A 15,675-nucleotide genomic window follows, 5' to 3' on the forward strand; every position below is an offset into this window, starting at 1 on the left:
ATGTAAGTGCATCAAAATGAGTTTTAATTTGCCTATAACCTAATAAATATAGTTTGAAAGCATCACCCTCTGATGTGAGTCCCTGCCACATAACGCTTGTAGTAACACTTTTTTAACATCTCAACATTGCGCAGCTATCTCCGGCAAGGTGAATATTTTAGTGCAATTGTGCTGCTACGATTTTGCCCGGCGAAATAAACTCAACTCAAAAGAATCAGCAATGGGAAACAGATGTATTGATTAATTTACATATAAATGACAAGAATAGCATAGGTTTTTTAAAACATTTACAAAACATTTTTTTAAACAGAAACAAAAAATGCATAACTAATCATACACAATGAAACTAGGATTAAAAAACTACAAACAGGTGATCATAAATGGTACAGATTATAGAAAAAAAAAGTGACAAGAAAATACAGTGGTGTAACAAATGACTACAAAACATCTCGGTTTAAATTGCAACAACAGTTGCAGCACAAACTGGTTTCTCCATTTCAAAACCAATTGTCCAAACATTTAAAGTTGGATCATAAACTTCAACTGACTTTAAGTTTTTTCCATCAAACCTGAAAACAAATTTCAACTTTACACTAAACGATAATATACATGAACAAAGAAAACTGCCACACCAACATAAAAACAACTAGAAAAGTGGCTCTATACTGTATATTTCCATTTTATGTATTTTATACCTAATTTATCGATTACACACTATTCCACACTACCATACACACTATTTGACTTACTAACATGATTGTTTTTGCAAGCAAAACCAAATGGGTCCCAACACACGTGTTTATGCAAAGGAGAAATTAGTAGAAAGCATCAACCCAAACTTGAAAAGGTTTTGTCCATACTCATTTTACATCAGATTGCCATATATTTACAAACTTCAAAAAAAAGAACAGGAAAAAATATTCACAATTCTCTGAAAAAAAACTCCCTTGGGGCAATTCCTTCCCGGTAGGGAACCACTAGTCCATTTTTTTACCATTTGTCAGATTTAAATCATGACACCTTAAACAAAACTGAAAATGCACATGCTAACTGAATAAAACCACAGAGCATTGCTGCATATAAAAAAACATCTGATTTCTAATCACTAAACAGACTACCCAGTAAAACATTGAATAATCCATCAAGCAGCGAAGGCCTGCTCTGCATTAAACCACCACTAATGTACACCAGTGGGACTTGTCTGGTTGACTGTCCAGCGTATACATACTATGTGCTATAAAGGTAAAGGTAACCACTGCCGATCCAGCTAAAATTTTAAACAACAAACAAGGAACTTAAATACCACTTCAAACAATTGTTTTAATTTCAGTACACTGGGGGTTGTATTTCTGACTTAAAGGACAGTTAGAGTTAAAAGCAAGTGTTTCGGGGTTAGGGGGTAAAATAGGTAAATCCAAATCCAAAGTCTTTTAGAATACTTTACAATGCATGAACCAACATAGTATGAAACTTCTGGATCAAGTACTTTAGTAAGTATAAGTGCCTTTAAAAGTTAAAGTTTTTTGGGCATGTGGGTTAACTGCTGGGTCAAACTTAGGGAGGATCAACTTTAGATAACTGACTAACAAACTTTAATAAGTTTAAACCAATCTTTTTTGAACAAACTGAGCATGTATAGTATTTTTTCAACTATGAATGGATTTATATAAGCTGTTGCTGCCAGGCATGATATGTTTATCATGCACTACACTACTAACATTCAATGTTATTTACCATGACGAAGGTGACCTGTATAGGACGTCAGAACATCAGCACAAAAACACAATTGTCAGAAGAGCTCCATAAATATGATATAGATTTGTTTTACAAAATTCTGATACCAGCGGTTGCTGACAGTTCTGCAGCCCAATTTTAATTGCTGTCTTATGTGGAACATAGATGGTTGTTTATGTGTGTTAATGTGCATAAAATACACTTTTTATTTTTTGGTAAGTGTTCTTACCCTCCAACAACAAAGATTTGGTTTCCCACCACACAAGCAGGCGAAAGACAGCGAGCCCGTTGAAGTGATGCAATATTCTCCCATTTGCCAATCCTAGGATTAAATCGCTCAACAGTTGACAGGTGATGGCCGCTATCTTCAAACCCACCTGTTTCAGTAGTGAATGTAGAATTATGCAAGAAGTAGTAAAACATAAGCATAAAAATCCCACAAATATGTAGTAAAACTTGTATCGAGCACTAAAATCAATCCAAACAGGCTCATTATCCACCTGTTACAAATTACAATGGCAGAAAAGACATTTTAATCCTAACATGCACAAAAATAGCTCTACAATATTACCTATTGCATAAATGTTTCCATCCAATACAACACAAGTCAAACCACATCTTGCTTGATTGAGAGGTGCAATCTTGTTCCAAACATCACTCTTCATGTCATAACGTTCACATGAAGATAGACGTTTGCTGCCATCAAAACCTCCAATGCAGTACATAAAACCTGTAAGCAAAGCAAAAAAGCAACCCTTTGGGTGACAAAATACAAAGCTTGCATGGTTTAAATCACAGGCAGCAAAATGTGGTTTTAAACAATATTGCTCGCAAAGCAAACATCTTTTTGGTAACATTTGTTATGGAATTATGCAGTAGATTTTTTCCAAAACAACTGACGCTAGTATAAAATTGTTGCCTGCACAGCTAAAAAACACACAAACTAAGCACAAAAACTTTGTTTGAATAAAAATCTGGTTTAAAACTGACAAAGCCGTCATTTCCTAAAAGCTTTAGACGTGCAAACAGTGATAATCACCATTGCAAACAACAGTTCCATGTTCATCTCTGGCCTGTATCATGTCCTTTATTCTTATCCACTTGTTGTTTCGGATGTCAAACCTTTCACAACTTGACAATCTTTGACCATCAAAACCACCAGTGACAAAAATGTGACCTGAAAAATAAAATTTATTTGTATGTCCAATAAATAAATGTAAATTTGTTTTTTCACAAGTAACTTTGTAGTAAGGACAGTTACCTTTAAAATAACATGATGAACAGTTTCCACGAGCTGTTAACATATTTGGCATAAATTTCCATGCTGTTGGTTCATTGAACTCAAACATTTCACAAGTTTTGATTGGATCAAAACCAACAACTCCTCCCGCCACATAAACTTTGCTTCCAACTTTAACTGAAGTTGATCTCATCCTTATATCCTTAAGTTTCTACAAATAAGAAAATATTTGTTTTTTGAATCCTAATGTGAGACATGCAACAGCCTAAAAGGACATATTGCAGATTTGACTGTTTGGCAGAAACAGAAATGTGCAAAGAGTTTTTCTTCAATGTTTGACTGTTTGGCAGAAACAGAAATGTGCAAAGAGTTTTTCTTCAATGATTCACTGTTTTGCATTAGGAGTTATGATATGCAGTACTTGTTATTTTATAGTTTTCCAAAGAATACCACATGGTATTGCTCACAAAATTTGTAGTGAAACAGAAGAAAAATGAAGAAAACCAATACCTTAAAATTTTTTTTAATTTTTTTTCATTTCTGGCAATCATTTCCCATTTTTAGTGACCGGCAACATCTCATACATCAGTATTATCGTTTTTTGCACCAAACTCCGACAATAATCTACACTTTTGCTTCAAGCCCAAAATAGTCAGAGGTATATTTGTGTTGAGAGTCTGGGCCAAGCTTAGGTTTCAGGATTTTTATAAGAACAGTTAAATTTTATGTTAAATTTACACAAAGTTGCTATATCTCATGCGTAACCAGAAAACTATATCATGCTTTCGAACCAAATGAAGTGGTAGCAGTTACTTCAGGTCATATTGTTATCTTGTGACATTGTAAAACGACTTGGTTCAAAGTATAAAATTACAGCTTTGTTATAAAAGTACCGAATATGGAAATCGTCAATTTTTTTTTCTTAACCTGAAATCAGTTTTTCGCACATTTTGGCAAAACTTAAAAGTACAAAAGAGTATTCTGAACTACAGATTTTAAAAAAGTTATATTTTTAAATCTTCCCTCCCGCGTGGAACAAGGATTAAACAAAAGGGATATAGGGGTAAATACATTCTCAACTCTTTTCTTAAGAAACTAAGACTTACTGGCAACTGAATGACTTCCTTTGTGTCCACATCATAAAGCACACACTCCTTGAGAGATCCCTCACCACCAACAACAAGAAGAAGCTTGTTAGTGCAGGGAACTAAAACATAAAAGAGTAAAAGTGACTCGCATTGTTACTTGATGCAGGAGTTAAAAATTCTTACAAAAATATTTGTTGGATTTTGCCCAAACTGAAAATGTGTGTGCTACCTTAATAATCCACAAAGCAGTGCTGTACACATCGGCAAAAAAATCACCAAAAAATGCCTACTAAAATAAGCCTTAAACAGACACAATTGTAAATCAGTGAATCACTCCCTTGAGTCATTGTCTGTCAAGCTGACTATCCAGTGTGCACATATTATGGGCTATAGATATGTGTGAACCACTTAGTCATTCTTAGCCAAGCTTTTGGAGAATCAACTTTAGATAAATGACTAAGATGTGTGTAAATTAGTTTTCCTTTCTGACCAAACACATGAAACAATCCAGCAGTAGAGAGAAAAAGCTACCCATAAATAGTCCTTATTTTCGGGAAATGTCTGTACAGATTTGCTTCCATATTTTAGGGCATGTGAACAAACAGGGGAATATATAGGTAAAAAAGGCTGAAACACGTCCAAGTAAACATTACATATCTTTTTTTACTTTACAATGTACCAATTAACAACATATAAAACTTCTGAGCCACGCAATTTAGTACATTATGGGTTAACTACTGAGTCAACAAGTTTTTGTGGGTGTGAGGTATGTAGGTTAACATGTGAGTCAATTTGTTTTTGGGTGGGAGGCCTGCGAGTTACCAAGTGAGTCAATCAGTGTTCAAAAGTTGTTTGAAGTGGTTGTCTAACTCTAACTTCTATAAAGTGTAAAAGCATTACACAATATATTAAGTACATTAGGAAATTTCACAAACTCGCTTTAGAAAAAATGACTCAGAACAACAGGAAAAGGATTCCCAAACATATAAGATTTTATTCTCTTGCAATGTTTTTAAGTTTAAATGCACAAAAATGCAAAAAAAAACGTATTCGTAATTACTCAAAAGACTCTTCATTGAACATACATGTTTACAAAGTAGAAATCTTTATAACAAAGTTGAAACCCCACATAAACTTAGTCATCATGATTGCTATCAGTGAGTCAAAGATTTGGAAAGATTGCCTTTTGACAACTAACTAACATGTGTGTAAACTAACTAACTAACATAAATGTTATAGTACTTTTGCTTAACCACTAAAGAGAACAAAGCACCGTAGACAGTAACAAAGAGCACCGTTAGACAGTAACAAAGACAACCAATTTAGTGTACTTATATAAACCAAAATAGTATGACCATTTTTGAAACAATAAATAGGATATATATTCCTGCTAAACAATCCATCTCTAATAACTTGTACGTACAAAAATAATACCTGAGCCTTTTTTGCCAGCAACATAATCTTCAATTCTGAGCTCTTCAAAGCTTTTTAATTCATATTCCTTCATAGCGGTGATGCAGTGGTGTCGTGTACTGATGGTCCTCTCCGCCCCATGTCGCATCATTGCTGTTTCTTTCCCGAGAGTTGGTGCAAATTTTGTGCCACCTGTACCAGTCTCTTGTTGACCAGAAACAGCTATAAGACAATAATTTGCAGTTAGTGAGAGTTTACACCAATCCAATTATGGCAACGATTTAATGAGACCCATGAGGTAGTATTGTCATTATTAGGTGCTTCTGTCTGCTGGTAATAGTTGTCAATTTTGTATCAACAAAATGTTTCACCAGACAACCTGGTACAGATCCCTCACAGACCACCACCGGGGCATACATTGGCATCCAAGCTTGAATACTGCAAAATTTTAAGTAACGAAAAAATTAAGTAACAAAGTTACGGGTCAAGTGTTTAACTGTTTTTGAACTTTAGTGTTGGAGGCATGTAAGGAAATAAACAATGCACAACTTTAACCATGTTTTCATAATTGAAATGTGAGAAAACAGCCATGTTAGGCAGAAAAAGTAAAACATTCTTGAAACAATGTGTCTGCATAGGAACAGATTTGCTTGGCACAGGTGTAATTTTAATATTGTTATTGTTTGTGGGAAGCGAAATAGTTACCTGCAGTAGAAGCACTTCTTCTGACACGTAGCAAGTTTTGCAAAAGAAAGTTGGAACAAACTAAGTTGTTTCTCACCAATTCCTGCAAATATTATGGTGTCAAAACTTGAACAATAGCCACAGACACCAATTTGTCAAACCCATGACAAAAGGTTTGTTACCATTTGCATCTTTTGAAAATGACTACTGCTCAATATGACTATACCCTACTCCGAAGCTGACATACACAGCAAAGACGGCAGAAGAAATTCCAAATTTGTTCAAATGCACTGAACATGTTTATTTGTGGTGTGTGTAGACACGAAAATGTTTTAAATTGGTTTACCAGCATAAAGTCAATAAACACCTAAAAACATGCAAGGCAAAACTCAAAAGTCTATCCAATCCAGGAATTGAAATCTATATAAATCCAAAGATGAACTTACATACCTCTTTTGAGACACTTTGGAGAAAATCTGTTCGCATCAAAGATGGATCGAGTTTCAAAAGGAGATTCACAAACAATTCCTCGAGTTGAGGAGAGTTATGATTAACCCATTGTAAGATTCCCATAAACAATGCTTCCTCAGACGTCTGCAAACATAGATTCCTCACATCAATTAAAAATAAAATTAATTCAACATGTGATTTGTGATGTATAAAGTATACTGCTTTGTTTGTTTTATACTTAAATTACTTTTGCAAAACTGTTGATGCATTAGTGAGGGAAAACCACCATCACTTATTGTAACACCTAACAACATTAGACCAGACTACAACCCACAAGAAGGCGCAAATACATGATACCTCTATCTAAGACAGTGGTTCTCAAAGTATGGGTCGCGACCCAAACGTGGGTCGCGCAGGGTCAAAAAATGGGTCGCGCTATTGTGGTTCAATTCTACCCAAACGAATTTACTTAATGTAGTAGTAGTAAAGTCCACTCACTCGACCACGTTGTACAGTAAAATGAACTAATCATTGCAAAATACTGACAATAGCCTTCCAATTGTACTGTTACGCACATGACGATTGTTACGTCACAGCACGGGGAATAAAAGATAATCATGCGAAACTGAACTTGGAGATGTAATAGATACCGTTTAAGGATGAGTAAGTATTCGTACAAGGAACCTTTTTTAGATTTGGGATTCACTTCTATGGTGCTGCAAAGCCACAATATGTGTTGTGTTATGTAGTATTGTTGAACCGAACTCGTTAAACCTGCACCCATTTTGACATGGGCAGACCAAGTGCGGCCACGACGAGGCCTCGAAATTGTTACATTTTTTGTCATTTGAGGCTTGGGTCGTGAGATGTTCATAATGCTCAGATTTGGGTCGCGGTCAAAAAAGTTTGAGAACCACTGATCTACGACAAAACCAATACTGAACGTAAAATTACACCAAGTAAATGCATCAAAGAATTTTAAAAAATCATGACATTTATATGATTTACTTTACAATACTTTTAGGAAATGTGACATACTTTGTTTCTCAGCTTGATAACAGCAGATAAATCATCAAATTTAAGTTGCCTGAAATCATCTTGTCGAATTACTGCTGCAAAATTAGTTTTGATTTTTTGGTTTGTTTTAACAAACACTTCATCCAGATTGTATCGCTGAGCATAAGCTCGAAGTTTCAAGCAATTATCAGCAGATACAAGTTTAAGCAGGGTTTGTTTGCAAATATCTTTGAGTGCTATAAAAACATTAAGTGTGAACTTGTGTAAATAAAATGATTGGTAAATTATTCAAACCTTCCAGTTCAGTGTATTCTGCATCATCCAAGATGTCTGTCACATTATCTACAGTAATTTTAATTCTACCAGAATAAATGAATTCAATAAGACTTGCAAGTCGCTGATGTGGAATCTGTTGCATCTTAACAATGCCTTCATATTTCTCTTTTGTCTGTAATCCACCAGTAGATTGTATTAATTAAGAAAAATACCAGCTTTGTGGGTGATTAATTACCTCAACAGCAAACATCTTCTTGAAATACTTTGAAACAAGAATCATAATATTTTTGTGAACTGGAAATTCTTTTCCTTCTGACTCCAGCACCAAATCACATGTAGAATCCTCTGAATATCGATCCCTAAAAAATAATAAAGAAACTGGAAGAGTGGCTTAGTCCATTTTGAAACATTAATGTTTCTCCACACTTATTTTTTTGGGTCCTAGTAGCAAACATTTTTAATAATCTTTGTTTGTGTATGCAGGCAGAAACTCTTGGGTCCCCCAGGCTAAGTTGAAATAAATGCATTTCAAAAAATAACCATCGAACCATAATACAGGTATTATTAGGTCAAACACAATGATTGGTACCATTAAATAATTATACTATGTCAGAGGTGCACAACCTGTGGCATTAAAGACGACTTTATGCAGCATGGATAACATAGATACTAACATATATATGTATACATTCTGGCAGCAATGACAGGGCCACAAATCAATTTTTACTTGTTTACATATTTTGAAAAAGAAAACTCCCCCCTCCCCCAACAAATGTATTCTAATGTGTTTCTAAACTAGGTTTATAAACTCTCAGGGTAAAGAGTTGAGTAAATACAGAAAACAGAAAATGTAAATGCACTGAAAAACTTACTCAGCAATGAGTTTTCCCAACCAGGCATAATGCTCTTTGTCATCATCATTAGCTTTGGCCATCGTGTTTGTTAAATGTTAAATCATAATAAAATCCTCATGTAAAACAAAAAAGAATTTTTATATGATCGATACCGGGAATTGTAAAGTAAGAGTCATAACATACAACACAACCATGTTGCTAACAATTCTCTAGTTAAAAGTACTAAACATGCTACATTTTTGGCTTGGTTTCATGACCAGCTGTTGGAAATACTGTTGTATGACGATAAATAAAAATTGTTAATCATGAGGCCACTTAATTACAACCTAAACTGTCTGTCATCATAAACTTCTCCAAACTCAATAAAGGTGCAATAAAAAACAATTAACACTTAAAACATTGTATTGCATGTATGCAATAACTGGCTGACAAATCAACATTCTAGTTTTCACCTTCTGGTGCTTAAATCCCAGCAGGTTTTATCATACTTCACCATCTTGCCACACAGGTGGTTAACTGGTCTCACCAACATTTTTCTCTAGTCATGATAATACACAGTCACTCTCTGTTGGGATACCACCACAAAATGCCAACAATATAGCTACAGTGCGTTCAGCCATAATCTACCAACTGCTAACTCCACACAATCAAATATTAATGCAGCGCACCTATCTTCGACCTAATTGATTTGCACTGCGTTCAGCAAGCATAACGAACTCAATTCAGTGTCATATTATTAAGTATATTAAGTTTCTGTGTGATAAAAAATGTTTTATTACCCACAGTTGTTGTTTTCTCAGATTCTAGTACAGATAGGTATTGTTAAAGTCCATGATAGACCGACTAGAGCTGGTACTTAAGTCCCACTGTAAGTGAAGATACTGTCTTTGTTAACTATTTGCTTTGTTCATAACGCCAAGTAAAGTGTAGCAGCTTTGGGCAGACTTAGGCAACAAAAAATTGTCCCTGTGTCTGTTAGCAAACTGGCAATTTTTGTCACCAACTTAATTGCAACTTCAATGACCAGGTTGTAATATTGATACATTTGCACATTACACAAAATTGCAGCAAAACAGCTAATGTAGATGGCATGAATCTGTTGTTTTAATACAATCGATAAGATTGTTATTTAGGAAAACAGCTTATTCGCCCTAAACAAAAGCTGAACGCTGAGTTCTTAGGATTGTTTTGCAAAAAAACAACGAAACAACTTTTCTCAATGGGGGAAAACCCCTTGACAAAACGCCCTCACAATAGAAATCATATAATTTTTGCAGTTTTCTTTTCTTTCTTTACATACAGTTGTTTTACAAGTGTCTGGTATACTAGTTACTTATCATTCTAGACGTGCATAAACAATCATGTTCTACAGCTCTGTGAAATGAAAGATAATTACTGTGTGTGCATATATTCTGCTTAAGTGACAATAGTCATAAACAAAATCAAAGTCATGCAAACGTATGTCTAGTCTGGGCTGACGTATTAAATTTACCATTGCAGTGACACGCTTGTTGTAACAAAGAATAAGTAAAAAATATTCACTGGGGCTAAATTGAAAGAGCTAACAAAAAAACAGTGACATTGCTTAAATAAACTTAAATTTTGATAGGAGCATTTTATTAAACTAAAGATCTACAGAGAGGAATAAATGAGAAGCAACAAATGTGGATTATAATTGTTCTAAACCAAACAATCAGTTCCCACACATATTTAATTTACATGTGATAATTTATCATTGAAAAGCCATAATTGTGCTGTTCTTGTGTTAAAAAAAGGGTTTACAAACATTAATAAAACTAAAACTGTGGTACAACAAATAACTACCAAATATAAGAGTTCAAATAAATCTTACAACCTTTGCACAGTGATTTTTGTTTGATTTAAAATCAAGAACAAAACACTAAATAAAGCTAAAACAACGTTCATTACAATAAAACAAGTTCAAGCTATAACTGCGAATTTGATCACACATTAGTATGTTGAGGGTTGAACAAAAATTAAAAAAAATAGCTAGATTTATTGTCATTACAAATAATTGCATTTTTGTGCCACTATAATTCTGCAAGCACACTTGGGCCAACACTCGTAGTGTCAAAAAATCCTGAATGCTTTGTTTTTTCCTCACAAATTGGGGCCCAGTTCTTTGCATGTAAATTCCTTGAAGCTACTGTACCCTCGTTAGGCTTTACTGATTGCCTATCATTTAAAAATAAAAGCAGCTTGTCAAAGGTCATCTGCAGTTTCTGAGTTGACATCGTTTTGTCTTGCTTCAAAGTATCTTTAAGGGACACAACTGTCAGCTGAGAAAAAACAAAACAAATTTGGCATGTAATTACAATTTAATACTGTAGTATTTGAAAAATAATGCAGGAAAAGCACTCACTATAGACTAAAAAAAATCTTAAGAGTCAGAAGTTCTGAAGTGGGATCTTGCCTGAAGCAACATTGTTACCCATTAGTTTGCCAAAGACAAAAATGATAATAGATCAAACACCATCATGTCAACAACAACTGACCGGATTTATTGCAAAGCTTTGCAAACTATTAACCTAACCAACTCATAGTCTAGTGTGGTAATGTTTCTACAAACCTTGTATATTTTGACAACACATTGGATATTCTCGCCATTAGGGTGATTCATTCACTTTTCCATTGCACGTGCTTGACCAAGAATGATAAATCTTTCCAGTTTTCCACTAGGCTTTTCCATTTTTAAACTCAGAAAGAGTTCAGCAAGAAAATAAACAAAACCTCTTGCTCTGCAAAAAAATGAAAATTACATATGTAGACTCCAGTACATTCGCAAATTCTCATTATTTCATAAGTTGACATTGTTATCCCAAATAAACACACATAAAATATGCTATCAGACAGTGGCTGCCAACCAAAGTTACAAAATAAACAAACAAATAAAAAAGGATTGGTAGATAAAAAAGGGACAAAAGTAAAAATATAGCAAAAGTAAAATCTGTGTTTGTCAACATGCATGCCCAGCAAGCAAAAATAGTACCATTGCTTTTTTACCTTTTTGATGTTGTATCATCACCCTGTAGTGCACCACCAATGCTTTGAAACTTCTTCTGTGCTGTACTTAACAAGATTGACCGAAATTGTGGTATTCCCGTGCCTGTCCTGGCCAACACGTCACATAACCGAGCTCCTAGCTTTCTAAAGTTAGTATCATTGATACACTGCAAAAGAATATTACTTACAGTAAAGAATTCCTAATTATCTTATTACATGCTTACTTTTTCACAAATGATATCCACAATCTTTTGCACAATGGATTTGGACAAAGTATAACGTCGCAATGTTTTTCGTATGTTTTGGACATCATGCTCAAAGCTACCTCTTTGGAGGCTTTAGTAAGAAACTGAGTGCTTGTCAAGGATAGGTCAATTTGTAAGAAAAGATTTGCAAAAAATTCCTCACGTTGCAAAGGGTTGTGATTTACCCATTTCAAAATTCCAGTAAAAACAGCCTCTTCACACCCCTGTAAACATTATAGATCTTTATTAGCTAAATAGCGGTGAGTATAGTGCAATCAAACATGTATTAAAAAGAGTAGCAATGCTTCACAGTCCTAAACTAGCATACATGTCGCCAAATGTATTCTTTCCACAGCATGACTTCACTATCATTTTGACACTTTCCATTAAAAAAATTGGTCTGTGCAATTGTCACATAGAGATTATCAAACTGGTGAATAAATTGCGATGCAATTATACAAGTGATGTAATTATCAGCATTCATCCATGTGGAGTTGGTTTTATATTTTCACATTGGGTGATTGGGAAATGACTTGTATTCAAATATCTACAAACAGACTTACTTGCTTGACAAGACTTTTATAAAATCCAACACACCTTGTTTCTTAGCTTTATAACGGCAGACACATCATTAACACCAAGTTGCAAAAAATCTTCTTGTTGAACAATGGCAGCAAAGCATGTTGTAATTTCTTGGTTGGTTTTAACAAACACTTCATCCAGATTGTATCGCTGAGCATAAGCTCGAAGTTTCAAGCAATTGTCAGCAGATACAAGTGCATGTAGAGCTGTTTTGCAAATTTCTTTCAGAGCTGAAAAAGTAAAATGTAAATATCCTTGTCTGATATTATCTTTGACATTTTTTTTCAAACCTTCCAGTTCAGTGTATTCTGCATCATCCAAGATGTCTGTAACATTTTTCTCAGTAATTTCAATTCTACCAGAGTAAATAAACTCAATAAGATTTGCAAGTCGCTGATGTGGAATCTGTAGCATCTTAACAATGCCTTCATATTTCTCTTTCATCTGAAATGCAGGGCATTGCATTAAGTATAAGTACATATTAAAGAAAGTTTTTTCACCTCAATAGTGAACATCTTTTTAAAATACTTGGAAACAAGCATCATAATGTTTTTGTGAACAGGAAATTTTTTCCTCCAGATTCCAGCACCAAATCACAAGTAGATTCCTCTGAATCTTGATCCCTAAAAAGGCAAACTCATCACAAAGAGATCTTACAGCAAAAGTTGCTTTATGAATTCTTCAATTATTTTTGTTAAACTAATAACGCAGTGCAAACATGGACAGTGTGTGGATATTCTGTGTCCCTTACAGCCAATTTGGAGTGATATTTATTAGGCTAAGCAAATTAAACCCAGTATAACATGTTAAGAAATAAACTTTACTTTAGAAAAAAAATTAGAATTGCTGAACTTTACTAAAAAAATTAAAATATACATGAGCATTGTTTTATAACAAAACTTTTCAAACCTGGTAAAAGCCAAGTGGTTCGCCAATATTGCTAGTGCATAAACACAAAAATACTATCTTACTCGCAAACGCATAACATATTGGTGGCTTTAATACTCAAACAAGGAATTATAAATTAATTTTACATGTTCAATTTTGCAAAAACAACGAATGGGCATTGCAGCATTGACAGGTAATATACACACAAGTGTTGCTGCTATAATTCAACGTTTCTGGCAGAAGGATATGAATCACTGCATATAAATATAAGTTACAAACTTCCAATTAATTAATTAATCAAGTAAAATTGTACATTGATATGCCACAAGTTGCTTTGACCCAATAAACTTAAGGAAAATCAAAATGGGTTTCCCCATGCACTTTTTAAAAATAAAAAGATTTTCGCTTTGCTTGCTTTGCCCCTGCTTAAATAAAAAAAAACAGCCCTTTGTCACTAAAAGAACACACATCCGGAATTTACAAATTTGAAACAGTGTCAGAAAATATTGTGTGGCAGCATAGCTATTTTCGAATGGCTGCCATTACACAGGTTGTAAGCTTCACAGCAATGGGAAATGTAAACAAATTAAAAAAACTTACTCTGCAATGAGTTTTCCCAACCAAGCATAATGCTCTGTGGCTTCACCACCAGGTTTGGCCATCGTTTTATTAATTTAAAAAAATCAAACCCTGACTCTTGTAAAATAAAATAAAGGATAGTTAAATTGTCTATGACAGTGTTTCTTAAAAGTAGGAGTCACAATACCACAACACAGTCATGTTAGTAAGCTTAAAAATTCTTTACTTAAAGCTACAACTAAGATGAACACAACAAGGCAGGCAACAGTGATTGTAATCCTACTTTCGGCTGTTTCTCCACTGAGCCTTGTGTAGCTCAGTTGGTAGAGCGCGAGTCCCGGAAAGACTCCTGTCGTGGGTTCGAATCCCACCACAGGCTAGATTTTTCTAGCCTATGCCGTGCTATATGTGAATGCTTGGGAGACCAGCTGATTCGGTATAAAGCCTTTAATAGGCCTGGCGTACTGTGAACTTAAAGCTACAACAAACATGTTACTTTTTTGACGTTTGTTTTCATAGCTCATTTTTCAGTTGTTAGTAAACTGACACTGTTACTTAACATTAACTTGATATAACTAACAGTATTAATATTGTTGTGACTTTAATTTGGTTGTTAGCTTCCAAGTGTTGCCAAATAAAACCAATCATTTATCAAACTAAGTAATTTTGATGAACACTGAGAATAGTAAATAACAATAAGAACAAAGCAACATAATCAGGCTGGTTAAAATTGTCAGAAAAATATTTCAACACAGAACTAATGTTGACTCCATAAATCTGTTTTTCTTTTTAATACAATAAACAATATTATGAAGGCAGGATGCTGTTAAACATGACAGAGAAGTCAGCAATTACATGATTCAAGCATCACATATTTGTATCATGTATTAAAAAAGTTTTGTAACAGAATTTTGTCGGTTTCACCCGTTTAAATGCGCTGACGAGTTATGTTACTAACTTAGAAAAATACTTATGTGCAGCATTTAAAGTGGATAAACAAAAATAAGTCTGGTTGCGCATCCAGCAAACATTTAGCACCCTTTTTCGTAAACTTTGCTTATATTTTTCAAACAAAAATCAAATACAGCATTTTTGCTACTTCAGTTTGTTTGCAGTTATGTAAATAGAATTTCTGCCCTTGAATCTTGATCGACAAAACAACTTTGTTTAGCGTCACAGCGCTCATTGGATTGCACGTTGGGAATCCCCTTCATAAAAATCGAATTCCTGCCGTTCAATCGAAAATGCGTTCTTTCCAGTTTCGTAGCCAAAGCAACAAACTTGTATAAATTCAGTTTGTAAGCTATACTAATTAAAATTGTGTGTGACAAATTTAATTTAGCATTAAAAACACATAAACTACCGATCTATTCTGAGGTGCAAAAATGTTCTTCTTTTTATGAGTTTACTTTTGTCATTCTTTTCAAAACTGCTGTCTGGGACAGATTTTCACACTGTTGATGATCTTGAGTCTTGGCAGTTTCGATTGCATTATGAAAGTCACTTTTACACTTTTGTGATTATCCTGTAGTGAGTTACTTTACAACAATTAAAAAAATACATGATAAATATACTACTAAACTGGGGTGTTAAAACTACTT

The 15,675-nt window shown here is 34.2% G+C and overlaps 3 protein-coding genes and 1 non-coding gene across 4 annotated transcripts; 1 reads left to right on the forward strand and 3 right to left on the reverse strand.

Annotated features, from left to right (window-relative positions):
- Positions 1–355: 355 nt before the first annotated feature.
- Positions 356–8,082, reverse strand: LOC145225049 (kelch-like protein 12). Its single transcript, XM_080091691.1, has 11 exons — positions 7,921–8,082; positions 7,648–7,862; positions 6,610–6,753; positions 6,181–6,262; positions 5,497–5,697; positions 4,081–4,181; positions 2,996–3,185; positions 2,774–2,911; positions 2,306–2,464; positions 1,964–2,111; positions 356–569 (listed from the first exon to the last, which is right to left on the reverse strand). The coding sequence occupies exons 1-11, from the start codon at positions 8,042–8,044 to the stop codon at positions 455–457; spliced, it is 1,617 nt and encodes a 538-aa protein (XP_079947817.1). The 5' UTR covers positions 8,045–8,082; the 3' UTR covers positions 356–454.
- A 19-nt stretch (positions 8,083–8,101) lies between these two features.
- LOC145222375 (zinc finger and BTB domain-containing protein 7A-like) lies at positions 8,102–8,864 on the reverse strand. Its single transcript, XM_080088481.1, has 2 exons — positions 8,775–8,864; positions 8,102–8,261 (listed from the first exon to the last, which is right to left on the reverse strand). Exons 1-2 carry the CDS (start codon positions 8,834–8,836, stop codon positions 8,102–8,104), a joined length of 222 nt encoding a protein of 73 aa, XP_079944607.1. The 5' UTR covers positions 8,837–8,864.
- Positions 8,865–9,909: 1,045 nt separating this feature from the next.
- LOC145225060 (kelch-like protein 2) lies at positions 9,910–14,159 on the reverse strand. Its single transcript, XM_080091702.1, has 8 exons — positions 14,096–14,159; positions 13,108–13,230; positions 12,898–13,051; positions 12,623–12,837; positions 12,005–12,249; positions 11,781–11,947; positions 11,347–11,515; positions 9,910–11,056 (listed from the first exon to the last, which is right to left on the reverse strand). The coding sequence occupies exons 2-6, from the start codon at positions 13,150–13,152 to the stop codon at positions 11,917–11,919; spliced, it is 690 nt and encodes a 229-aa protein (XP_079947828.1). The 5' UTR covers positions 13,153–13,230; positions 14,096–14,159; the 3' UTR covers positions 9,910–11,056; positions 11,347–11,515; positions 11,781–11,916.
- Positions 14,160–14,378: 219 nt separating this feature from the next.
- Trnas-gga (transfer RNA serine (anticodon GGA)) lies at positions 14,379–14,453 on the forward strand. The gene has a single exon. It is a non-coding gene; the product is annotated as a tRNA-Ser (tRNA).
- Positions 14,454–15,675: the final 1,222 nt, after the last annotated feature.

The sequence above is a fragment of the Phallusia mammillata genome, chromosome 4, assembly GCF_965637545.1.
Source record: "Phallusia mammillata chromosome 4, kaPhaMamm4.hap1.1, whole genome shotgun sequence".
Lineage (NCBI taxonomy): Eukaryota > Metazoa > Chordata > Ascidiacea > Phlebobranchia > Ascidiidae > Phallusia > Phallusia mammillata.